This window comes from Carcharhinus amblyrhynchos, chromosome 23 (assembly GCF_965287045.1).
Source record: "Carcharhinus amblyrhynchos chromosome 23, sCarAmb.v2.hapA, whole genome shotgun sequence".
Taxonomy (NCBI): domain Eukaryota; kingdom Metazoa; phylum Chordata; class Chondrichthyes; order Carcharhiniformes; family Carcharhinidae; genus Carcharhinus; species Carcharhinus amblyrhynchos.
The window spans coordinates 7051486-7077189 of record NC_137346.1 but is presented as its reverse complement, the minus strand read 5'-3'; the positions used below and the strand labels follow the sequence as shown (position 1 = coordinate 7077189).

Genomic DNA, 25704 nt, shown 5'->3' with positions numbered 1-25704 from the left:
TCCAGGTTCCAGCGAGACTGGGTGTCAGCAACACAACAGCAGGCAACCCATTCAATTCACCTCTTCCACCCAAAAATGGCAGCAGTGTGCACCCTATCTATCCAGGCACACTGACCTTTCTAATGCCCCAGGGTGCTGGGCTTTCAATTGAAAATAATTGCCAAAAATCACCACTGTCAAAAAATCATATTCTTCAAGTAGGCCCACACATTTACAAACATTTCAGAAAATATCATACCTTAAACTCAGTACACAAGTGTCTTGGCTCTCTCAATCATCTGCTTCAAGCCATGTTTTAGTATCTTTTGAATGGCAGATTAACTGGAGATACTGTCTACCCTCACATGTAAAAATAAGATCCAATGGCATTATGTGAAGGGGAGGTTAGAAGTTCTCTCAATGTAGAAGTCAAAATTCATGCCTCAAGGAAATTCATCTAAAACAAATTATCTGTCCGTTTATCTCATTCTGGAACCTTGAATACAGACTGGTGCCCATGTTTCCCCTCAAACAGTGCGGAGGGTGTGGAGAGTCTGCAGAAGGATCTAGATAGGCTGGGCGAATGGGCCAGGAAATGGCAAATGGAATTTAATGTTGGCAAGTGTGAGGTGGTCCACTTTGGAAGGAATAATGGTAGGAAGGACTATTACTTACGGGGCGAAAAACTGCAGCAGGCGACGGTGCAGAGGGACCTCGGGGTCCTTGTGCATGAGTCGCAAAAACCCAGCTTGCAGGTGCAGCAGGTGGTCAGGAAGGCGAATGGGATGCTGGCCTTCATAGCGAGGGGGATTGAATATAAAAGTAGGGAGGTCTTGCTGCAGCTGTATAGGGCATTGGTGAGGCCGCAGCTGGAGTACTGTGTGCAGTTTTGGGCGCCGCACCTGCACAAAGATATTTTAGCCTTGGAGGGAGTGCAGAGGAGGTTTACTAGGCTGATACCGGAGTTGAGGGGGTTGAGCTATGAGGAGAGGCTGAATAAACTAGGCTTGTACTCGTTAGAGTTTAGAAGAATGAGGGGAGGTCTCATTGAGACGTATAAGATGATGAATGGGATGGATAGGATAGAGGTGGAGAGACTCTTCCCGCTCAGAAAGGACAGCAGGACTAGGGGGCACAGCCTCAAGATAAAGGGGGGGGCGGTTTAGAACGGAGTTGAGGAGGAACTTCTTCACTCAAAGGGTGGTGAATCTCTGGAATTCTCTGCCCGTTGATTGGTGGAGGCTGCCTCGCTAAATATTTTTAAGACGCGGGTTGATGGGTTTTTGATAAGAGAGGGAATTAAGGGTTATGGGGAGAGGGTGGGAAGGTGGAACTGAGCCGCGACAGATCAGCCATGATCTTATTGAATGGCGGGGCAGGCTCAAAGGGCTGGATGGCCTACTCCTCCTCCTATTTCTTATGTTCTTATGTACAATTAACCCAGATTATGTTATCGGGTCCTGCAGTAGGTCATGAACAAACTTCTAACTGAGGAAAGGAAGCTTTTTTAAAATTTATTCGTGCGACATGGGCATCGCTGGCTGGCCAGCATTTATTGCCCATCGTTAGCTGCCCTCTACCAACCTAGATGAAACTCTGTTTTCTTAATACAAAGAACATTTCTCCCACATGAGCATGAGTCACGGTGGAAGTGCAAACCAATGCTACAAAGAGCTTTTAGCTAAAGAAACTTTAAATTTAGAAAAAAATAATTGACTGTGTAGTGTTTCCAGATATCCCAAGGACATGAAAGACTCTATATTATGGATAAAGGTAAAAACGGCTGAAAAAAGTAACATATTGGACCGTTAGCCAAAGGCCAACAATAGGAGAGCATCTGGGGCACTGAACTACACTCCCAGATCCGGGGAATAAAGCGACCGCTTAGAATACAACTACAAAGGTTTCAGCTGATTTGTCAACCCGCTAGCTGATGAAGCTACTGTTCCCAGGTCCTGATCAAAAAGGAACACCCACTTTGACCAACCTTGCAAACCAGTCATCCGAAACCACAAAGCCTCTATTTTAAAATAATCAATCACATGAGGCGAGAAAAACCTTGTCCTAGAAGTTTGAGGAATTAGAGCATTGGTTCTGATTAGTAATAAATTTCTGTAGACTCTGGTAAATCTGGTTCCAGCATCTGAAATATGCGTCTCCCTATACCACCTCCTGCAAGAACAGCAAACAACACCGTTCTTCAATCAAAGCCATTTGTGATACTCTTCTTGGGATCCGCACAATGCACAATATAAATTATTCAGAGGCGTTCAATTATTCAAAAAGAATGCAGCCAGTGCTTTTAGAAAAGCAAATGCTTCCTTACTTTGGGTTGATCCAATTATAGTTTGTAACTGAAAACTATCACTTGCAACAATACAGGGGAGATAATGGAAAACGAGTTTGGTTTGCCCACGTATATACATAGCATTAGGTTGGCATGGGATCAGAGTGACTGATGGCATTGGGAAGCCATTGTTTTGACAAGGTTTTAACTATTTCTCAAACAATTCATTTTTTTTTACATTACTGTAATGCAGTTTACTTCCAGATATCCTAGAGCACTAGCAAAAAAAGCAAATGTTAGTTTCAAATACCCATTCCTTCTAATATTACTGCCTTCAACGAACCAGCTGAACAAGTGTTATGCCAAATATATACACAAGCCGTTAATTACCTAAGCAGACACTGGATCTAATACAAGTCTCATACAGGGGAAACTCAGTATCAGCTCCTTGACTGTGTACTTTTCTTGGTTAATAAATTACAGAAATCTAACATGACATGGTGCTTCTATGCTTCACTGGGCCTGTTAGAGGAGGTCTACTCAACATGCACAATTGCACAACTCATGTTCCCAGGTTGAAGAGTATGTGTCGTGCAATATTTGGTGACACTCCGACACTTCTGCTGAATAATTCAAAACAGAAATTCAGGACTTAATACCTCCACCCATCTTCAGGGTGACAAATGTCTTACCACATTCATACCAAAGCCTCTCTCCTCTAAGCCAGAAGGTCATTTGAAGGGGCAGTCTTTGGGACAGGACTAAGAGCTATGGTGTTTGAAGGACAGTTTTTCAAATAAGATAGTGACCAAAGGTTCTGTTGTTTATCCTCTTGTGCGCATAAGAGATCCTATGCCCTGTCCCATGTCCTGGCCAACATTTATCCCTCGACCAACGTCAGTACATTATTATCGGGTCATTATCTCATTGCTGTTTGTGCGAGCTTGCAATGAGCAAATTGGTTGCTCGCATTTCCTAGATTAGAACCCAAACAACACTTAAAAAGTATTTCATTTGGTTTAAAGCACTGTGAGATATCTTGAGCTTTTAAAAGGCTCTGTGATATCTTGAGCTTTTGAAAGGCTCTGTGAGATATCTTGAGCTTTTGAAAGGCTCTGTGAGATATCTTGAGCTTTTGAAAGGCTCTGTGAGATATCTTGAGCTTTTGAAAGGCTCTGTGAGATATCTTGGGCTTTTGAAAGGCTCTGTGAGATATCTTGAGCTTTTGAAAGGCTCTCTACATTTCTAAATTTATGCCCAGTTAGTGACAGGCAACAACAAAGAAGCTGGGAATTTTCTGTTCGCTACAGAGACGCCCCAGGGCTCAATTTGCAATGTGAACTAAGTTAATTAATTACAGCAGTTCTTGTAAAAAGGCAGTGCAGGTCCTTAAGAGGAAGGGAGGCTCACACAAGAATATTTGAACTGTCAGATTGAAAAAATAGAACTGGACTCCGGTGCGACTTTCCTCATGGACAAGATCCCTTCAAATAAAACCTTTCTAGGCTCACACAATGAATTTGGTGAAGTTACAGAAGACAGCTGGCAGGGCTTTAAGTGAAGCTTACGACTTGTACAGATAAGCCAGCCCCTATCTTTACTCAATCTTCCTCATACATAATCTTGGCACAGACTACAAGAGATCAGAGGCTGGGAATTCTGTAGTAACTCACCTAATGACTCCCCAAAGTCTGTCCAATATCTACAAGGCACAAGTCAGGAGTGTGATGGAATACTTGCCACTAAATGCAGCTCGAACAGTCAAGAAGCTGAACATCATCCAGGACAACACCATCCACCTTCAACAGTAACACTCCTCTACTACCAATACACACTGCTGCCAAGGTGCACCATCTACAGGAAGCACTGCAGCAACTCATCAAGGCTGCTTTTGACAACATCTTCCAAACCCAGAATCTCTACCACCTAGAAGGACAAGGGCAGTAGATGTATGGGAACAACATCGCCTGCAAGTTCCCCTCCAAGGTCCATACCATACCAATTTGAAACTATAATCGTCGTTCCTGCATTGTCACTGGGTCAAAATCCTGTAGTTCCCTTCCTAATAGTACTGTGGTGTACTTGCACCAGATGGGCTGCAACGGTTTAAGGTTGCAGCTCACCACCACCTTCAAAGACAATTAGGAATGGCCAATAAATACTGGGCCTTGCCAGTAATGCTCACAATCCACAAAAGAATTTTAAAAACCTTTCCATTGCAACACCTACATAAATCAGAGAGAGATCCGGATCAAAGCTAAAGATCTACAGGGTACACTTACTCAAATTTTTGGTAGGGTTGAAGCTACTGGCAACTTCAATTTAACAACGTGACAATAAAAATGACCAGTTTAGTTAGTGTTGCACATCTTCCCTCTTTCTCCTTCCACCTCCAGAAAAATAAACATTTACATATTTTCATCAGAATTTTGCACAATTTTGTTAATGTGAAAACTGAAGCTTTCCACTCAAGTGATGGGCTTTAAGCCAGGCCGCTGTAATTCCCAAACACTGAAACCCTATAAGCAATATTGCACTACTCACAGCTATCTACAAAGCAGAGGCAATATCGATAGGGTCCCAGTACCTGAGCATCAAAATTAACCTCTCATTTCTTAAGCAAATGTTACAGTCACAATGTGCTTTTAAAAAGGTGAGTGCAGACAGGGACAAGTCTAAAAAGGAAAAACAAACGTACTTTAAGATGATGTTCCTTCACTGTCAGGATGACAACATTACATGTACAATGTGAATGACCCATTCCTATTTAGAAGGATTGGACGAGTTTTCTTGCAAGTTCCCACAGATAGTAAAGGGAGCAAATCTGGTAAATTACAGATTATCAATACCACATGGAATATTATTAATCCAATCATTTTTAGAATGTAGTCAGCCACCAGGAAAGTTTTGGTGGTCAATTAGCTCCAACTGATCAAGGTGTTATCATCAGGAATACAACAGGAAGCATCTTGTACTATGCTTTGGTTTAAGTGGGGCAATGCCTGGATCTGCTCAGAGGTGAGTGGTCAGCACCCCTCTATAAACTGTTGCTTCCTTTGAAATTTGACACCATATCGATCCTGATGAGTGCAAGATGAAAAGCTTCAACAACAAACCTTCCTTGGCAGAAATATTCAAGCTCAGACATTAGTAAATCTCAGAATATCTCACCACCCTTAACTAAATCAAGCACTGCCAAATAAGATTTCTATACTTATTACACTACAGAATACTGGAAATATGTTAATAGCTTTAAAAACTGCTGCAAAGGTCAGTTGTGAAGAAGTACTGAAAGACTAGAGAGTTTGCATTATTTAAAATGGGAAAGGGCAAGTCTCAAGTGGGCAAAGGATGATGGCAAAAAAAGGCACTGACGGATAATTGGAAACTGTCAGAAATTAGACAAGGTGAAGCTTTACCCTAAGCCTCAAGTTATAACTGAACTTTGAAATGCTCAACATGGACAATGGCTGATCAACGTCAATCACCTGGATGAACACATAAAATACTAAAGCACAAGGACAATCAATGCTCAGGGAGGGGTTACAGTTCTCATGCAGGAAGAGAATTAACTGGAGGGAGAGGAATGACAGAATATCAAGTTACAGCAAGATAATCTGGACACCAGCCAGGAATTTACTAAAGTCGAGGCTATACAATACCACTGGTGGCCAGAAAAAATTTCTGAAAACCCAAGTTTTTTTTGTATTTAAATAGTACCTTTCATAAACTCAGGATGTTCAAAACACTTTACAATTAATTAAGTATTCTGAAATACAGTCATAGTAATGTCAGGAGTGAAGTGACTTCAAAACATTTTGATTTGGTGGATTGTCTCTTTAATATTCTAAACGGTAAGATAATGCCCAGTGTTTGAACTTAATAAGCACCAACTGGAATAGCATCTGCCATTTCATACCACTAAAAATAACATGGTATCTGTTCTCACCAAACCAGAATGTGTATGATGGGTGTGAGAAATAAAACCAAAACCGCTACCAAGTTCAACCCAAAAGAAAGGATGTGTTACTGCTGATTTTTAATTACAGCACCAAACTCTACCAGTATTCAGCCTCACTGAAAGGGGATTGGGAGTGTAAAGTTATAGTTTACATTTGCCACATCACAGTTCAACAGCTTCAGGGGTGCAAAAAATTTCCAAAACATTAAGTTAAATAACAATAACAAAATCATAAGTTAAATAATGGCACAGTGGTTAGCACTACTGCCTCACAGCACCAAGGCCCTGGTTCAATTCCTGGCTTGGGTCACTGTCTGTGGAGTTTGCACATTCTCCCCATGTCTGCATGGGTTTCCCTCTGGGTGCTCTCGTTTCCTCCCACTGTCAGAAAGACATGCTGGTTCACTGAGGGAGAATTTAGCATGGCCAATGCACCTGAACAGGTGCCAGAGTATGGGGACTAGGGGAATTTCACAGAAACTTCATTGTAGACTGTCATCCTCATCATTTGCCTTCCCACCTATTTTTGCATCATTCACAAACTTGGCAATAGTACAGTCACTAATTTCGGTTTTCACAGTGACTTAATTGCAATGTTAATGTAAGCCTACTTGTGACACTAATAAAAACTTAAACTTGTGGCCCCAGCACTGATCCCAGTGGCACTCCACTAATTACAGGCTGCTCCTCGGGCATACTACGGTTGAAGGGCATCAATCCAGAATGTCCTGTGTGTCTTTGCAGAGGCTGCACCAAGCTTTAGTGCCCTCATCACATGGCCCCGGACCAGTCTGCAACATCTAATGAAATACAACCCTCTGTAATGGAAGACCAGCATGTTTAGACTCAACCAAAGAGCATCTTTCACTGGGCTGACAGTCCACCAGCAGCAGCTGATGTTAATCAGTGTGCATGCCTGGGAACAACTTTAGAGCAGAACCCTGCATGACTGCATCAAAACCACTGCATCTCTTGCCAGATCTCCTTTAAAAGGCACAGGAGATGGATGAAGGTGCCTTCCTCTGTCTTGAGGGCAGCACGTTGAGGTGCAGAGACTCCAGGTGTGTAAAAAGATATATCAAAGGGCCCTTTCTCACCAGTCAAGCCTGACGCCGGTTTGAAAGCAACTGAGACACTCTGCCAAGTGAGTGAATCTGCTTACTGAACATCCAATCTCCATTTCCCACAAGGCCTTAAGGACATTACACATGGACCATTGCCTGATGGACCTTTGATCAATGGTGCTTTTCTGCATAAACTTTCTGGTGGTTCAGCATGGTCCAACTGAACAAAGTGCTCCACAGTAATTTGGTTAGACCCATCCTACGCAACACAGGAACAGATGGAGTCTCAGTACAGTGATAAAGTGCAAGGCACTGATATGGAGTGAGCAGGTGTTGGACAGCAAACAAGCAACGCTGCTCCAATAGCAGAATTACAACTGAACGTTTGAGGTAACTCAGTGCAGTATAGTCTCCTTGACAAACACAGGCTCCTGGCATCACCAGAGCCCAAGGAATGCAGGATTCAATTTTCCACTTTTATTCCAAGTATTATTAATTTATAACTTGCTGACAAGGATGGGGAGTGCAGTCTTTTTTTTAAATCTGACAGCTGCACAAGTGTTCTGTTCTCTGTGATCCTGCCTTCTTCCTGAAGACCTGGAAATGCATTTTCTTCCCCCACAAGCACCCCCGTAATCGGTTATCTCAACATTGCAAACTGAACACTGCAGCCTCCTGGTGGTAAATGGAAAATTCCCAGTATCTTTGTTGCTGACTGTCTCAAAATAAGACAAATGTATAATCAAATGAGAGAAGAAATTAAAGGAAAACAATTCACTGCTGAGAGTTGTTTATAGGCCCCTGACGGTAGGACTGAGTATAAATTGAGAAATAATGGAGACTTGTATGCAAGATCCCACAAAAATCATGGGAAATTTTAATCCAACTTTGTAGTCAATACCAACTGGAGGATAAGTTCACCTGGGGCAGTTTTTAAGAACAATATATTCTGAAACCAATCAATCAGACAACAGGTTATTTGAGATATGAAAACGTGCAATGAGAAGGGACTTATGACCTCACTGTAAAGAATCACCTAGGCAAGAATGATCATAACATGATGAATTTCACATTCAGTTTGAGGATGAAAAATTTGGGTCTGAAACTAGTGTTTTAAATACTTCAATAAGGATACAAAACCAGGGTCGGCTAAAGTGGGCTCAAAAAATAGGTATAGGAGCAGTGGCAGCCATTTATGGAGATACATCATAACACTCATTCCATTGAGAAAAAAAGATGCTATGGAAAGGCTGTGCCATTGTGACTAAGTTCAGAATGTTATCAAATTGAAAGAAAAGATGTACGATGCTGTAAGATTAATGGCAGCCTAGAGGATTGGGAAAATGTATGAAAACCAGCAAAGGACAACTTAAAAAAGAGGGAGAAACTGAAATATGAGAGAAAGCGAGTAAGAAATATAAAGGGGGATGCTAAAGTGAGCATTGGTCCCATTAGGGACTAGGGAATATTATTTTTTGAAAAAGTCCCCACTGTGTACTCAGATAATGCATTCTTTAAAAAAAAGACATTGCAATTCTAAATTATTGGGTTAGTTTTGGTTATTTATAGAACATAGAACACTGCAACACAAACAGGCCCTTCGGCCCACAAGTTGCGCTGATCATATCCCTACCTACCAGGCCTATCTATAACCCTCAATCCCATTAAATCCCATGTACTCACCCAGAAGTCTCTTAAAAGACTCCAACAACTTCACCACCACCACCACCGACAGCAGCCAATTCCACTCACCCACCACCTTCTGAGTGAAAAACTTACCCCTGACAAACTCAATTAGCAAACTCAATTTCAAACGCGAGTGGCACAGATAGCCAAGTTCTGCACATATGAGGACAGCCTCAACCACAATCTTGCGTTCAAATCACACTATCTGCAACCCCCACAACTTGCCTAGGCTTGCAAAATCTCACTAACTGTCCTGACTGGAGACAACACACATCTCGTTAACCTGTGCTTAACCCTCTCTCCACTCACATTGCCTGCATCTTTAAGACTTGTTAACCTGGAATGACTCACATTTCAAACATTATCTTGTCAACTGAGTTTGTATCTTTATGTGTCCTGTTTGTGAACACAAGTTCTCACTCACCTGAAGAAGGAGCTTGAGACTCCGAAAGCTACTGCTGCCAAATAAACCAGTTGGACATTAACATGGTGTTGTGAGACTTCTTACTGTGCTCACTCCAGTCCAATGCGGGCATCTCCACATCACAGAACACAAGTACCAGGGTTACTTTCAACAGTGGGAGAAAGCCTCAGGGTTCAGAGAATAGCGAGTGTCCATAGTACCCAGTAAGTTTGCTGCTGTCCCAATTGGATCGTTAAAGCTCACTGAGTCCTCTCTCAGCAGGAAGGTTGCTAATCTATACACCAGACAAGGAAAATTCAAACTAAGGCCAGCACAAAGGAAAAAGCCAAGCCGCCTGCCTTAATGACTATTGTCCGGTGACACCGATATCCAATATTATGAAATGCATCAAAAGGATAGTCATGGCATGAATCAGTTGCGGCCTCCCAGATTGCCCAGATCCACCACAGGTCATCTACCTCCACAACAGGTCCACAGACACCATCTCCCTGACCCTACAGTGAACCCTGGAACACAGACTCGTGTTTAGCGACTGCAGCTCAGCCTTCAACAACGTCCTTCCAATGAAACTCATGTTGAAAATCCGTGGCCCGGGGTTCAGCTGCTGCCACTGCAATTGGATCCTGAATTTGCTAACCCACAGACAGCAAAAAATAAGGACAGTCAATAACACTTCCTCTACTAACATTCTCTGCAGAGGTTATTATTGTACCTGATCAAAACTATTCTATTGGATGCAACTGTCAATAGAACCAACAACTGAATTTTTGGTTTTAAAAAAAGCCAGTCTGAAGCTTGGTCTTAAGTTATAGTGGTTTTGTGATGCCCTTAAATACCCGGCTGCCAGAGTAATAAAACTACCAGTTTCCTGAGCACACAAATAACAAAGATTTACTGTACTGTACTGTGGAAAATTTGGGCGGCATGGTGGCACAGCTGCCTTACTGTGCCAGGGACCCGGGGTCGATTCCCAACTCAGGTCATTGTCTACCTGGAGTCTGCACGTTCTGCCCAGGTTTCCTCCAGATGTTTCAGTTTCCTCCCACAGTCTAAAAGATGTGCTGGTTAGGTGCACTGGCCATATTAAATTCTTCCTCAGTGTTCCCAAATAGGTGCTGAAGTGTGGTGACTAGGGGATTTTCACACTAACTTCACTGCAGTGTTAATGTAAGCCTACCTGTCACATTAATACATACACTTGAAAAACTTCATGTGACTAAAGGCTGACAAGTCCCTGGACCAGACAGCCTTCATTCTATGGTGTTAAAAGGAATGAGAGGCTGCACAGATAGTGAATACGTTAGTTGCAATCTTCGAAAATTCCCTAGATTCTGGAAAGGTCCCAACGAACTGGAAAACTGCAAAGGTAACACCTATAATCAAGAAGGGCGGGGAAACAAAACTGGAATCAAAAGGCCGGTTGGAAAATCATAGAATCCACAGTTGAGGAGGTAAGAATTAGGACATTTTTAAAACTTATGATACAATCAGACAAAGTCAACATGGTTATGTGAAAAGGGAAATAATGTATGAAAAATTTATTAGAATTCTTTGAAGATGGGTGCATTAAGAAGAACCAGTTCTGTAGTGCATTTGCACTCCCAAAAGGCATTTAATAAGGTGCCACATACAAGATTATTGCACAAGGGGTGATATATGAGCATGAATAAAGGATTGACTAACAAAGAGGAACGGTAAATGGGTCATTTTCAAGTTAGTAAACTGTAACCAGTGTGATGCCTCAGGGTTTGGTGCTTAACTATGATCTATATTAATTACTGGGATGAAGGGAAGAGAGTAGTGCAGTAAAAATTTACCAATAACAGTTGGCAGGAGGATACAAAGAGCCTACAAAGTGATGTAGACAAGTGAGTGAGCAAAAAAATTTGCAAATTGAGTACAATGTGGAAAAATGTGAACTTGTCCATTTTGGCTGGAAGGATAAAAAGGCAGAATATTATTTAAATCAGGACACTGCAGTAAAGAAATTTCTGTGACTTTGCAAATGAATCACAAATTAGCATGCATATATGGCAAGTAATTAGGAGGCAAATGAAATATTGGCCTCTTTGCAAAGGGTGAAGTATTGAAGTCTCGCTAGAACTGTACAGGGCACTGTTGAGGCCACACACCCAGAGTACTGTATACAGCTTGATATACTTGCATTGGAAGCAGTTGAGAGAAGCCTCACTAGGTTGATTCTCAAGACAAAGAGCTTTTCTTATAAGGAAATGTTGAACAGATTGGGCCTATATTACAAGAATTATTGAAACATACAAAATTGAGGGGGCACGACAGGGTAGATTGGAGACTGTTTCCTCTCACAAGGGAAATCTAGAAGTTGCTTTAAAAAAAAACTCCATGGAAACAGTGGAGGAGGAATTTCTTCAGAGCGTCATGAGTCTTTGAAATTCTCTGTGCTAGAGAGCAGTGGAGGATGGAACACCAAATATGTTCAAGGCTTAACTCCTATTGATTTTTCATCAATAGGAGGTAAGGGTAATGGGGACAGGCAGAAAAGTGGAGTTAAAGCACAATCCAATCAACTGCCATCTTTGTTAATGGCAGAGCAGACTTCTTATTCTGGTCAACACAGTAGAGGCACAAAGTACATCTATAGATCTGTGGCGTCATTCTCAAAGTCCTCTGAATTAGTTGCTATACTGACACAAAAGAGTACAGTTCATGGTCCAGTACAGATTGTCCATTGTTACTAGCAGACAGACTAGCAAATCTGCCGCTGCAAAGATTACCCATTGCTCAATCTTGCTCTGTTGCTTATATTTAAGCAGAGCAATCTGTTAGCATATGGTAGTCTTAAAATTATATAAAGGCTACAAGCTATATTGATGAGAAGATACCAAAAGCATTAAACACTTTTCTTTCAAGAACAGCAGTATTATATTTTTATCTCTAGAGTGACAGTCAAGCTAACCAGAGAGGAAAAAGCCAGAAAAAAAAGACATTACACAGATTTAGCCATTACACGTTCTTTACGTACAGGTCATTTCACTAAAGTATACATTTCATATTTGAATAAAAATCACTGCTCTTTCATAAAAAGGAAAACACTGAACTAACCAGTGTCAAAGATTCCCTCAAAAATCCAAATAAAGAACAAAGCTATCAGATTGTAGCTGTATTTGGTGATCTAGGCTGCGACAATGAACACCAAAATGATGGCGCAGTGAGCTATTGTGTACAGAAAGCATGCATGACATTTAGTGCATCAGCTCAAACTGCCTTATGAAAATAGGTGTGTTACAGGATAACTGCAACAGCATGGGTAGCCATGCTGTTAAATTTGAAGAATCCAGTCGGAAATCTTTTGAGTTTCTGATTTTAACCAGTTATGCGGCAATATCCAGAGAGAAGAGAATTTTTATTAAATGGGACATACAGGAGATTGGATCAGTGGATACAGGCAAATAATTTTTGACCCAAAGAAATGTATGAAATAGGCCAGCTGATAAGTCTAACTAGTCTCAGAGACAAAAGGTACAGAGTGCAACTTTTACATCAATCAGCATACACTCAAATAAACAGACTACAAAATACCACACAATATATCTATTAAAAAATGAAGCTGAAACACAGAACAAACTTTTGTGGAAACAGATATGCTTTCGCCACCAAGAAAAGGGTAAAAACATAGAAGCCCCTCTCCCATAAGTTTATTTATTGCAATAAACAAGGTTAGGTGAGGGAACCAAATAGCAACATTATGCACAGGTTTAATATTTATGTTTAGTGAATCAGTCATGAGTGCATTAAACTTAGGGCTGAACATGCAGATTAAGGAGGATAGAAATATTTTTTACAAAATGGTTATTAGGATATGGAATGTTTTATCAAAGTGACATTAGAAACCAATCTTTTGGACAATAAAAAAATGAATAAAAAGCTTGCTGAAAATATTATTCCACTGTCCCTTTAAACAATAAAGGATATAGAATACTGCTTTCCAATTACAAACATAAAACAGCAATTTCACCCTATGGTTGAAATCAGTATCCTACAGTTTATATGCCACAATGTTTAAACTTTATTTAAAAATTTGTATGGGGTTTTGTAGGCAAGGAAATGCTATTTCATAAAATTTGGACCTTTTCAATATGTGTGTACCCTATAGTTGTGTAGCAACTATCTCAGAAACACATTACAAGGTTGCAACATTTCTCTTTATCAACCCCCTCATTCTTCATTAAAGGGCAGAAAGCTAAGTTTGAGCAACTGCTAATAATTCAGAATAATTTTGCTCTGAAAGTGAGCATAAGGTTGATATAGGAAGTTAGATTTATAAGCACGTTCTTCTGATGAGACAGAGCACAATATTTGCAGAGAGGAGGGAGCTGTTGCTGGCTGTGCTATACTCAAAAATGCCAAGGCATTTCCACAGCACATTTCAGGACATATCAAAACATCTTTCAGCCAATTTTTGAAGTGCAGTCACAATTGTAAATAGGAAGGATATCAGTCAATTTACAGACAGAAAATTCCACAAATAGCAGTAAAATAATGAGCAAGTTTCTTTTTAAAGTGATGCAGGTGAGACTAACCATTGGATTATCTTGTTGCTGAATCCTGTGAAGAGAACAGCGGTCTCAAAGTAACAAATACAAACATGTCGCTAATTCTATAGAATCATAGAATGAACAGTGCATGAGGCCAAAAGGCCCATCGTGCCTTTGGTTAATGAATCCCACTCTGCTGTGCTTTCCTTAGCCCAGTAACTTTCACCTCTTCACATTTTTAAAATTAAAATTCTCTTTAAGTTTTCATTCACCACCCAGCCAATCAGTGTGTTTGACCCTTTCATGCACTGATTAATTACTGAGGAACACATATCTGGTTTGAGTAAGCCTTGAACAGTGCCGAAAACTTCCATACCCCCTCATGGCTAGAATGTTCTAATGTTGCTAAGAGTGAATGGAGTTTTGGCTGGAACACCAAATTGTCCATTTATTCTCGCAATGGATCACACCACAGATGACACCAACGAATTCCCCCCAGTGCTTCTGTGATCAAAGAAATACATCAGATGGAAATCCAGATCTCAGGTATTAAAACAGGTAGAAAAACATTTGCAAAAGCTCAACTCCTGGTCAGGAATCCCACTACCCGAATTACTACCCATTATGAAATTATTTTTCACTGATCACTTAAAAGCTATTGAACCCATTTCTGTTCAGGATTGCAAATACCCATTAAATCCAATTAAATTGTTGGAGATCACAGATTTAATTACATCAGAAGGACTCGCTGCTACACAAAAGTTACAGCTTCACTACAATTACAGATGGAACGGCACCAAAATTGTCCTGTACACTTCAGTTGCAGTCAAAGCACCAGGTAGGTAATTTTACCATTTAGCACATCCAAAGCGTACAAATTTAAAAAACTGATTCTCTCCCCCACAAAGAAGAAACCCATCTCCACGTTATTATAAAGTGATAAAAAAAACTTAAAGAATCAAAAAGATTACCACTCCACCATTATTTACCAGTGCAACATACAGTACAATTTGGCCAATGATTTATTTTACACACTTATTACAGGTGCATGTTTCCTTACGGTATTCACATCACTGCACTCTGGAAGAAAAAGCACCCAATAGCCATTAAGTTTTAACAGAGATCTACTTTTTGCATAGCATTCTTAATAAAGTTCACACCGTTCCATTTCTGCACTTAACCATGCAGAATTCCAAGTGCTCTTCCCAGTATTTGAAAGACAGAAACAAAATCAAAAATAGCATTTTTGTTGTTTTTCCACATTCCCACCTTTAGCAAAATGAGTGACAACACATGGTCCCAGACTAGATAATTTACATAAAAACACAAAACTCCGACTAGTAAATTATCCATGATGCTGCCAGTGATCAGTTGATGACTTCAAATCCTCTGCCAGGTGATCTGAACTACCTTCAGATGCTTTGACAATACTATTGCACTGCTAGCTGTGAAACACAGTAGTGCAATAAAGTCAGAGCATCCGTCAGTAGCAAGTCTGAAAAAGTCTGCAGAACTTTCCCTACCCCAATGAATTGACCTGTAAAGCAAACAACTTAAAATGCTAAATCATTTCACATATAGTAACGACTTCAAGTACCTTCGTTGACAAAAAGCATTATTTCTAGATATGATTTCTTTAACATTTAAAACATGATAATCACTCAATCATTCTTCCTAAAGTTAAGTTTTAAGTATCTAGTTTAAAAGTAGTGTCGTCTACTTAAAAAATAATCTTCACTGCGAAACATAATTCAAATCTCAAAATTACTGTTCATTGCCAGAATATCTCCAACATCCTATGTGTTAGGAGGTGGTCATCAGATAGTTAAGATTTCTAGAAAGGATCTAATTAGACATTCAAGTCGAGAAAGGAAAGCTTTTTGCTGTCGCATTAATCCAAGACTAATTATACACTTTCGCTGTTCATGTACTACTTGACAAAAACAGAAATTTAAATTTATGAATTAGATTACCATCAACATGAAGTAACTGAGGGCCATTACTTTCTGTCTTACATAACGAATTTCTCCTCAGCTGCTGAACAAGATTAAGAACAGTATAACCTCAGCTGCCAGCTAAATGCACAAAATGAGTGAAATATATTGTTCCGGTAGCAAAATGTATAGCTGAGGATTTCCACATGAGCTCCCATTGGTGTTCTGATCCGGAGTCATTCTAATTCCTTTTCTATGCTTTACTCAAGTTTTACTAGTAGGAACATTTTTTATACCAGCTTTTTACTTTGTGCTTTGTTCCATTAAACTGGATGAAACTTTACACCATACTTTTGCATTTCATTCAAGCTAAACTGCAAATATCTTTCACTAGTGAAGATGTTTTCAGAATCACAATTGATAGGAGGCTGCCATTCAGCCCCAACACCTATACCTGGCTCTCTGAATGCCTTGATTGAAGCAACTTTCACTAGACTTTTGGACAGATCCAAACCAAGAAAATCCTGCTCCCGGCTTGTAACCCTATGTGCAGAATCAGCTGGACAATGCTCTGAACACAAATCCAACCCATCAGTGGATGGCTGATATTTTAGAACGCCACAGAAAGGAACTTGTGGCCCAAACTGAACATACTGTCTGGAATTATGACGTAGTATAAATCCAGGGATTCACATCTGCCGGACTCAGTTCTATAACACAAAACTTCAATACATTGGAAAATCACTTAGCAAAAAGGATACTGTTGTATAACTTTTGTTGTGCTGAATGCAGATAATCTTCCCAAACAAGGGGAAGCGATGACCAGTATTATTACTAGACTATTAATCTAGACACTCAGCTAATGCTCTGGGGACCTGGGTTTGAATCCCGCCACAGCAGATGGTAGAATTTGGATTCAATAAAAAAACTGGAACTAAGAGTCCATTGATGACCATGACACCATTGTCGATTGTCGGAAAAACCCATCTGGTTCACTAATATCCTTTAAGGAAGGTAAACTGCCATCCTTACCTAGTCTGGGACATGGTTGACTGACAACTAGGGATGGGCAATAAACGCTGATCAGCCAGTGACACCCATGTCCCACATACGAATTAAAAAACAGAATCCCTACAGTGCAGAAACAGGTCATTCAGCCCATCAGGTCTGTGCCATCCCTCCAACAGATCATCCCATCCAACCCTATCCCCATAACCCAACTTAGTTAACCCCCGCCTAACCACATTAAGGGGCAATTTAGCATGGCCAATCCACCTAACCTGTACATCTTTGGACTGTGGGAGGAAACCAGAGCAAAACCACACAGACACAGGGAGAACGTGCAAACTCCACACAAACATCCAAGGCCAAAACTGAACCCAGGTCCCTGGCGCCAAGCAAAAGCAGTGTTAACTACTGCATCACCATACCACCCTCAGAGCAATGTCTTGATTTCTTGCATGGATTCTCATTCTTAATAATCCATAGCATCACACGTTCAAACATTTGTTTTTAAATAAAAACTAATCGATGCTGAAGTTTCAAAAACGTAGATTAATAATTGATTTCTAGTACCAAACTTTTTCCTAAAACTATTTCACCAGGAAAATGGAACCAATATTCATTAGTTCCAACTTACCCACCAACATTTCCAGTGTTGAATCACCTGCTCTTCTGCAAGCAAGTCCTTTTGGATGGGGACGGGAAAGATGCCAAACTGTAGCCCCCCTGTCTGCAACATTGAATTGGTCGCCAGCCAATGCCCTTTTAATATTGCACTGCTTTTTTTCTGTTATCACTAGTAGTACAACATAAAAAGGGCACTGGACGAACGGACAAAGGGCATCAGGTTCGACGGGGGAGAATTTCCACTGGACATCACAAACATCAAAGCTGGAAAATAAATCGACTTTAACCTGGTAAAACTTTGAGCCATTTGGGATGGGGGAGCAAAACTCTGAGATATCTTCAAGTGCCAGCAAAGCACTATAGAACAGAGCCACAATTGCAGCCCCTTCACAGTACTCTGTATGCATCCCTTACTTGTGTGGAAGAACTTATTTTTAATTTTGAAAAGCACACACACAAACCAAGACAGAAGACAAAAAAACCTAGGCATACCAAAAAAAACGCTAAACATAAAGTTAGCACATGCAAACTTAATAAAATGCTCTTCTGATTGTATTTTAAACTTTATCTTTAATTTCTTAAAAGGTGCTTAGTTTCATAAGCATGCCTCTCATTCATATTGCCTATTATTTGTTTGACAGCAACCATCAACAGACTACATGACTAGAAGGAGCATCGTTCCACCCTCCCGCATGGCCCGGTCCTGGTCTAGAATCTCTGAATCTTCTGCAGCACCCTCCATAGCCATCTTAGCTGTAACAGGGTAACTCAGCACAGGGATCAAACACACCAGGAAGATCCCATGCCTGACTCAGCTCCTTGTTTGGAAAGATTAGCCAAATCATTAATGGAGATAAATATTTTGGACATCTCGACAGATATATTGAGGCATTACATTGTTCCTTCGTCATAATCACAAATCTTATAGCATTTGTACTTTTTTTGTGCATATTATACTCTCAATGAATTAAATCCATTAAGTAATGTTACATAACATACCTACTATCTTATATTAGAATGTAGAGGGAAAACCACAAGTATAGCACACAATTTAAAAAAGACCATTGAAAACCATTTACCCTTTCCACACAGCATACGGTCCAATGTATATTTTAACTATGGCAGCAGAATTCATCATTAACTTCGACCCAGTGATCCAAAACAGGTGGTCTATTAATGCTTCACTGATCATGAGTCAGCAATACATTTCTTTATAAAAAGCCTGTTTAAAAAAACACATTGATCTAGGGATATAGGCCAGTACGTGGAGAGAACTTTCCCACTCGCTGAATAGTTCCCTGGGAGCTTTTGCCACAAGGCAACAAGGCCACAGCCAAACAATTAGCAAGTCAACACTGGATGTATCAATTTCTGATGAAAGTATCAATAATCAAAATCTTGGCATTATTTACTGTTTTCAGAATTCTAAAGAATTCAGTGGCCTTTAGCCAAAGTTGTGTTTACACTCAAAACATGAAAGGTCTCACTCTGTCTTTCAACCCAAAAGTCATTGGAAAGCAATGTTAGAAAGGAACTACAATTGTCTTTCAGGACATTAGCATTAAGGGGAGGATTGTACCATTTCAAATAGATTAAACAGGATTAAAAAAAGGAAAAGGTTATCTTATTTTTAAATGGATCTTAGGCTGTTGCTATAAGCGCAAGAATCTTGGTCTCACACTGATCTGCATTTTTTTAATTTTTCCTTTTAATCTCACCTCACGTAACTACAGTTGAGGTTCAGGTTATGAATTATCATTCCCACCCATGCTGTGCATCTAAAGATCCTATTGCTCGTCCTACATACAAATCAAGCAATGGGCTTTTCCTATCTAGAGAGTGAACAGTTTCAAATGGAAATGGTTAGTTGCAGTGTTAGAGGGCATTTTGCTCCTGGGTCCTGACATCTATTGCACTGGGTGTGTATTTTTAAATAAGATTTTCCTCAAAATCAAGAAACATTCGACAAAGCTGCTGAAGCAACAATTAAATTTTATAGCCATTTCTCATTACAGTTTTCATTTAACAAATTCATTAAAGCACTTTACAGGGCAGTTTTTAATAAAACAACGTCCTAACAACTTAAAGCTCTTGCAATATTTTACCAATGAATAACTAAAATAGAAATTCCAATTAAGTGAAAATAATCAAGAATTTCCCTGTTGAAATGCATGCTCCAAAAAAAATTAATGCAACACTACAATATTGCAAATCCATGCTTTCAAAATTCAATGAAACAACATTTCAGACTTCTACAAATACATTTTCAAAAACACACCAACTCTGCAAGCCCTTTATTGGTATTAATTAAAAAGACAAAGTCTGTAGGTAATTGCCCCATGAAGGCAAGGAATAGACATCAGGAGCTGTGCATTGGCTTATTTTCCTCTCTAGTAGAGCTACCTGTGTCCCAGGATTGATTCTCGGTCCCCCCCGCCCCATTTCTCATCTACATGCTGCAAACCTCAGTGATGGCATCCAAAAGCCCAACATCAGCTTTCACAAGCATGCTGATGATGTTCTACATCACCACACTATTCTCAACTTCTCCACTGTCTCCAGATATCAGATTGTTTATAGGGCATCCAGTATTGGATGACTAGATATTTCCACCACTTAATTATCAGAAAGATTGAAGCCATTGCTTTTGGTCCCTGCCACAAACTACAACCCCCCTCCTGACAACTTGGGAGGGCAAACCTGACTGCACCCTTTGTTCTAGTTTCAGCATTCGGGCTACCCATTTTTACCTGAGCCTCCTGACTAACCCGCCTTAACTCACCAACTATTGAAATCATCGTCCATGCCTTTTATTAACCCTGAGAATTAACAATTCCAGCACACTCCGGGTTAGCCCCCCACATTCTACCCTCAAACTCAAGGTTATGCAAATTTCTGCTCCTGATCACACTAAGTCCCATTCACCCAACAAACCCACAGTGTGCTGGTTCACACTGGCTCTCATTTAACCCATTCTTCAATTTTAAAATGCTCATCCTTATTTTTTTCAAAATCCTACATGACCTCCGCATTTCCTCCCTGTAATCACCTCAAGAACACCTTGTTCTTCTATAGCATGGTTCACACCGATCAGATGCCTCAAAAGCATATTTACAGCCAAGTAGCATTTTTGGACATCAAAGTCCCAAACAGCAATGTGGTGATGACCAGTTAAGATGTTTTGCTAACGTTAATTGAGAAATAAATACTGACCACAAAATCAGGAATAAGTTTCCACTCTTTTTCAAGATGAGGTGTCACGTGACACCAGGTTATAGTCCAACAGGTTTATTTGAAATCACAAGCTTTCAGGACGCTGCTCCTTTGCCAGGTGAAGAAGAGCGAAGGACACAATGAACATAACGAAGGAGCTGCGCTCCAAAAACTTGTGATTTCAAATAAACTTGTTGGATTATAACCTGGTGTTGTGTGACCTCTGATCTTGTTCATCCCAGTCCAACATCAACATCTCCACATCATGGCCATCTTCTTCAAAACAGTGCATACTTTGATTTAATATTTCACCCAAAAGATGCATAACTGCACTCGTTTAATCTTGGACATCCCTGATTTCATTTCTAATTTGTATCAATGCCTTCAGCTGCCTAGGCACCAAGCCCCAGGCCCCAGAATTTCTTCACCATATCTCTCCACCTATCTTTCCCTCCTTTAAGATCCTCTTTAAAACATATCTCATTGACCAAGCTTTTGGTCCTTTACTCTAAAATTGTCATACATGGTTCAGTGTCAAATTCTGACTTATAATGCTCCCATGAGGCATCACAGAACATTACAGTAAACGCACAAACTGTTGTGATAATCTATAAAGGGAGGAGCCAAAGTAGAAGTTCATCCATTTCTACAAGTAGCACTTCTTCAAAACAAGCACATCACCCCAGCTAGATATTGCCAATCTGCAAAAGCATCATGCATTTATGTACAGCCATTTTTAACCTTGAAACTACAGTTTACAAGGTCCAAAGCAAAGAACACGTTAATATTAATTTTTGCAAAACATGCAAGTTTTCCTCAACAAAGAACTTAAATGAACATTCCTCCAAACCTGCATCTCCCCCCAACCCGTACAACAGGCAGTGGCTCTTACTTGTACCTTTCCCTCTTCCCCCACCGAACGCACAATTTGATCTCAACAGTATTAATCAAAAAAGCGAATAAAGAACCACAGACCTCATAGCTTCAACCACAATTGCAAAATTAATGCCCAAGATGTCGCAGTTTCAGCTCTGCTCAAAACAGCTGTTGAATATGGCATATATTTATATATATGAGACCCAACAGACTTGAAAGTAGAATCAAACGGAATCAATGGTCTGAGCACTGCACAACTGAAGAATGTTTGACAAGGAACACCATCAAACTTGGTGTGGATACCTGGATAGGACATACTGTATAGTTCGGGCAATGTCAGCAGTGGGTCTAAATGTAAGGATCTGCCTTACCTTACAAGTCAAGTATACCCCCTCCCCCTTGTCCCCAAACTTCTGATGGTGTTGTTTTGTGAATTGTGAAGCCAAAGAGGACAACAAGACGAGCCAACATTGCATTTGTCCAAAACTGATGGCTCCACTCAAGCTCCTGAAGTTCAAATGTTTCACGCCTCATGTAACTGGGTGAAGAAAATGGTTGAACTGTTGGTGCAGTGCAGGAGGATGGGTAACTGGCTGAAAAAAAACGGTCAAGTTATTGGTGCAGTTCCAGAGGGATGGGTAACTGGGTGAAGAAAATGGTGAATCATTGGTGCAGTTCAGAGGAATGGGTACAATTGATTCAATGGAAGGAGAAAAAGAGTTGCAGGTAGTGAAATGCTGTTTAAATCACACAAGCACTACAATCTGGTCTCAGGGTGTGCACACACACTATGGGGAGGGGTGAAGGAGGAGAACTGCTGTTGGACCAATAAGACACACACTCTTTTGTTAATATAAAAGCAAAATACTGTGGACACTGGAATCTGAAACAGAAAATGCTGGAAAATCTCAGCAGGTCTGACAGCATCTGTGGAGAGAGAATACAGCCAACGTTTCAAATCTGGATGACCCTTCACTAAAGCCAAGACTTGAGACATTGGCTCTGTTCTTTCTCCATGCAACGCAGCAGTTAGCATTGCGCCAGGGACCTGGGTTCAATTCCCTGCTTGGGTCACTGTCTGTGTGGACTTTACACATTCTCCCCGGTCTACATGGGTTTCCTCCGGTTGCTCTGATTTCCTCCCACAGTACTGGTTAGGTGCACTGGCCGCACTAAATTCTCCCTCAGTGTACTCGAACAGGCGGAGTGTGGCAACTAGGGGATTTTCAAGGTAACTTCATTGCAGTGTGAACGTAAGCCTACTTGTGACACTGATAAAAAAAAACGCTGCCAGACTTGCTGAGTTTTTTTTCAGCATTTTCCTATTCTGGTCACTCTTTCTTTAATCAGTTTTGTGAACAAAAAGAATGAAAAGTGTAGCAAATCCCCAAAACAAAGGTGGGGAAAGGAGGCAAGCTGAGGAAATGATTAACGTGGTGGACATTTTAAATGCAGAAGGCGGAGGTTGTGACGGAAAATGCTGGAGAACCTGGGATTGTGAGGCGAAAGCTGTCAACTGGAGGCGATGGGCGGAGAGCGGGAGGGGAGCGCGCCTGCCGGGGATCGGCTGGGGGCGCGCACGTCGCGACGTGGCCCCACCCCCTCCCTCGCGAACCCCACAGCAGCTGCTTCCGCCCCTCCCCTCCCGTCACGGCCAGCAGCGTGCGCGCGCCCGCGCGACGGAGGCGGCGGCGAGCTAAAGAGACGGGCGCGAGCATCGATCAGCGCCGGGAACGCCCCAGCCTCCCCCTCCCCCTCCCCACCCGCACCATTCACCTCAGAATCGTACCCGAACCCGCAATCAAACTCCCCCCCTCAGAGACACACACAGAGGGTATTCCGCTCGATAAAGGAGACAGGGAAGCTCGAAGCTGCCGCTCTCCGGCGGTGCTGGGGAGGGAGAGAGAAAAAAAATCCCCGCTCCCGCCATTTTCGCAGCCAGTTACCCGGATGCAAATCAGGACGGGGCTTTCAAACAAATTAAAGTTTTAACCGAAAAAACCGCCGATCGCGTGCGCGCGGCATTTTTTAAACTTTTTTCCCGCGACCACCAGGTTTTACTCTACCCAACGCGATAGGTTTCTCCCCTTACAAACCCGTCTCCACCGTCAAATAATTTTTTAAATTTTTTTTTAAAAACCTCTTACCATCGCTTCCAGCTTGTTGACCGCGGCCTCCATATTGAATAGTTTACATTCCGAAGGCAAACCGATAAAGGCCCCTGCCCTCGGATGAGACAGCGGCGCTGATTGGACGCTCGCTGCAACGGATCGGCGTTCCCATTGGATCCGGTGGTGACTCTCCCTCTGATTGGAACAACTGTCCACCCTTCACGGCTGTTTGTCAGGGAGCGTCCGATTGGACAGCAGCGGCACGTAGGTCGCCATTTGATTGGACAGTAGGAATACGGGCGATGTACCATTGGACTAAACGGGGCGGAGGCGCGGCCTCGGATTGGCTGTCAGCGCAGCGGGCTCAATGAAGCCAGGGATTGGCTGCTAGCGGGTGGAGTGCGGCCTGTGATTGGCTGTTAGCGCAGCGGGCTCAGTGTGGACAGCGATTGGCTGCCAGCGGGCAGAATGCGGCCTGTGATTGGTTACCAGCGGGCAGAATGCGGCGCCTGATTGGCTGCCAGCAAGCTGAGTGCGGCCCATGATTGGTTCCAGCGGATTTGACGTCAGGGAGCCCAACACGATTGGTGGAGAGTGTCAGCCAATTGAGCAGCTCGAGCGAGCTTTTTAAATTTAAATCTCGCCGCCGTTAGAGCTCTATTAGTCAGTCAGGCTGCATCAGTTGAGGTAGGTTCATTAATATCCAGCATCCAGTCGCTTCTTTACAAGGAAAATGCTTTAGCATCAATACCTTTTGAGTAACAGATTACTAACCGTCCCACAGCCCAAGTTGCTGTCAGTTTGCTCCTGACCTTCCGGCTTCTCGCTATCTTTATCTGCTGTACCACATGGGCACCTTTGGTTACTCCCGTCTGTCACCTAAATGGGGCTTAACACTCTCTTTATCTTGCTTTTCAATGTTATAGGATTGTGAATTCAAGTCTAGAGAATTGAACACGTAATCAGTCTAGGCTGATGTCCCACCACACCACTGAGGGTGTGCTGCATGGTCGGAGGTACTCCCTACCAGATGAGGAGTTAAACCAAATTCTTTTCAGGCATATGTTGGATCCCTTAGCATTATTTTGAAGACGAACGTGAGAGTTAAACTCCAAGGACCCGGACGATATTTATCCCGCAACTACTCTTTTGGGTGCTGTGCCCAAGAGGGCGTTGGCAATCATGGCCACCCATTGGATTAGTCTATCATTTTAAGCTTGGCCAAATATTGTGGGGGGTTTTTTTTTGTCACGAGTAGGCTTACACTAATAGTGTAGTGAAGCTACTGTGAAAATCTCCCAGTCGTCACACTCTGGAACCTGTTTGGGTACACTGAGGGAGAATTTAGCATAGCTGATGCACCTAACCGGCATATCTTCTGGAGTGTTGGAGGAAGCCCATGCAGACATGGGGAGAATGTGCAGACTCCTCACAGACAGTGACCTAAGCCAGAAATTCAACCAGGGCCCCTGGTGCTGTGAGGCAGCAGTGTTAACCACTGTGCTGCCCCTGTTTGCTGTTGCCTTCTGCAGTACGGCTCTCCAGGAAACTCTCCTGCTCCTACTACTAACTTGCCGTTTGGTGTGTTCGGAGGGTTTGTGGGTTGAGAATCTGTCTCCATGGCAATGAACACGTTTCACTGAACCTGGAGCCTCTGCCCCAGATATAGGGATGTTACCATTGGCCTCCTTGCATCCTTCAATTAATATCTGATTAATTGGTCATTAGCATATTGCTAGTGGTGTGAGTTTACCGAGACAAATTATTCAGACTATATACTAGTAAGTAATTTTCTGTCACCACAATCAACAGCTGATACTGTTCTTAATTCTTTTAAGATTGTTTGTTTATAAGGTTATTTTATTCACAAATTCATAGTTTTAAAAAGTCAAAACATGTTGTAATTCAAGGTTAGCTCTTTTTATTTTGGTTTTTTTCCTTTTGATACATAAATTCAATATATGTGCATGCATATCTACATATTGTATAAATTATACATTCTACCAGAGATAAGTATTAGGTTTAT

At 41.5% G+C, this 25704-nt stretch overlaps 1 protein-coding gene across 3 annotated transcripts in view; it reads right to left on the bottom strand.

Moving 5' to 3' along the window:
• Positions 1 to 23816, bottom strand: part of ska2 (spindle and kinetochore associated complex subunit 2) — a 37225-nt gene extending 13409 nt beyond the window's left edge. For 2 of the 3 annotated variants that reach the window (XM_080210373.1, XM_080210374.1), the window contains exons 1-2: positions 23715 to 23754; positions 21939 to 22160 (exon numbers count right to left, since the gene is read on the bottom strand). In XM_080210373.1, coding sequence (XP_080066499.1) covers positions 21939 to 22043 — 105 coding nt within the window. In that variant the 5' untranslated portion in view covers positions 22044 to 22160; positions 23715 to 23754. Of the gene's footprint in view, positions 1 to 21938; positions 22161 to 23714 lie in introns of all 3 variants that reach the window. The other variant, XM_080210375.1, reaches the window with a different exon arrangement.
• Between the last annotated feature and the right edge of the window lie 1888 nt (positions 23817 to 25704).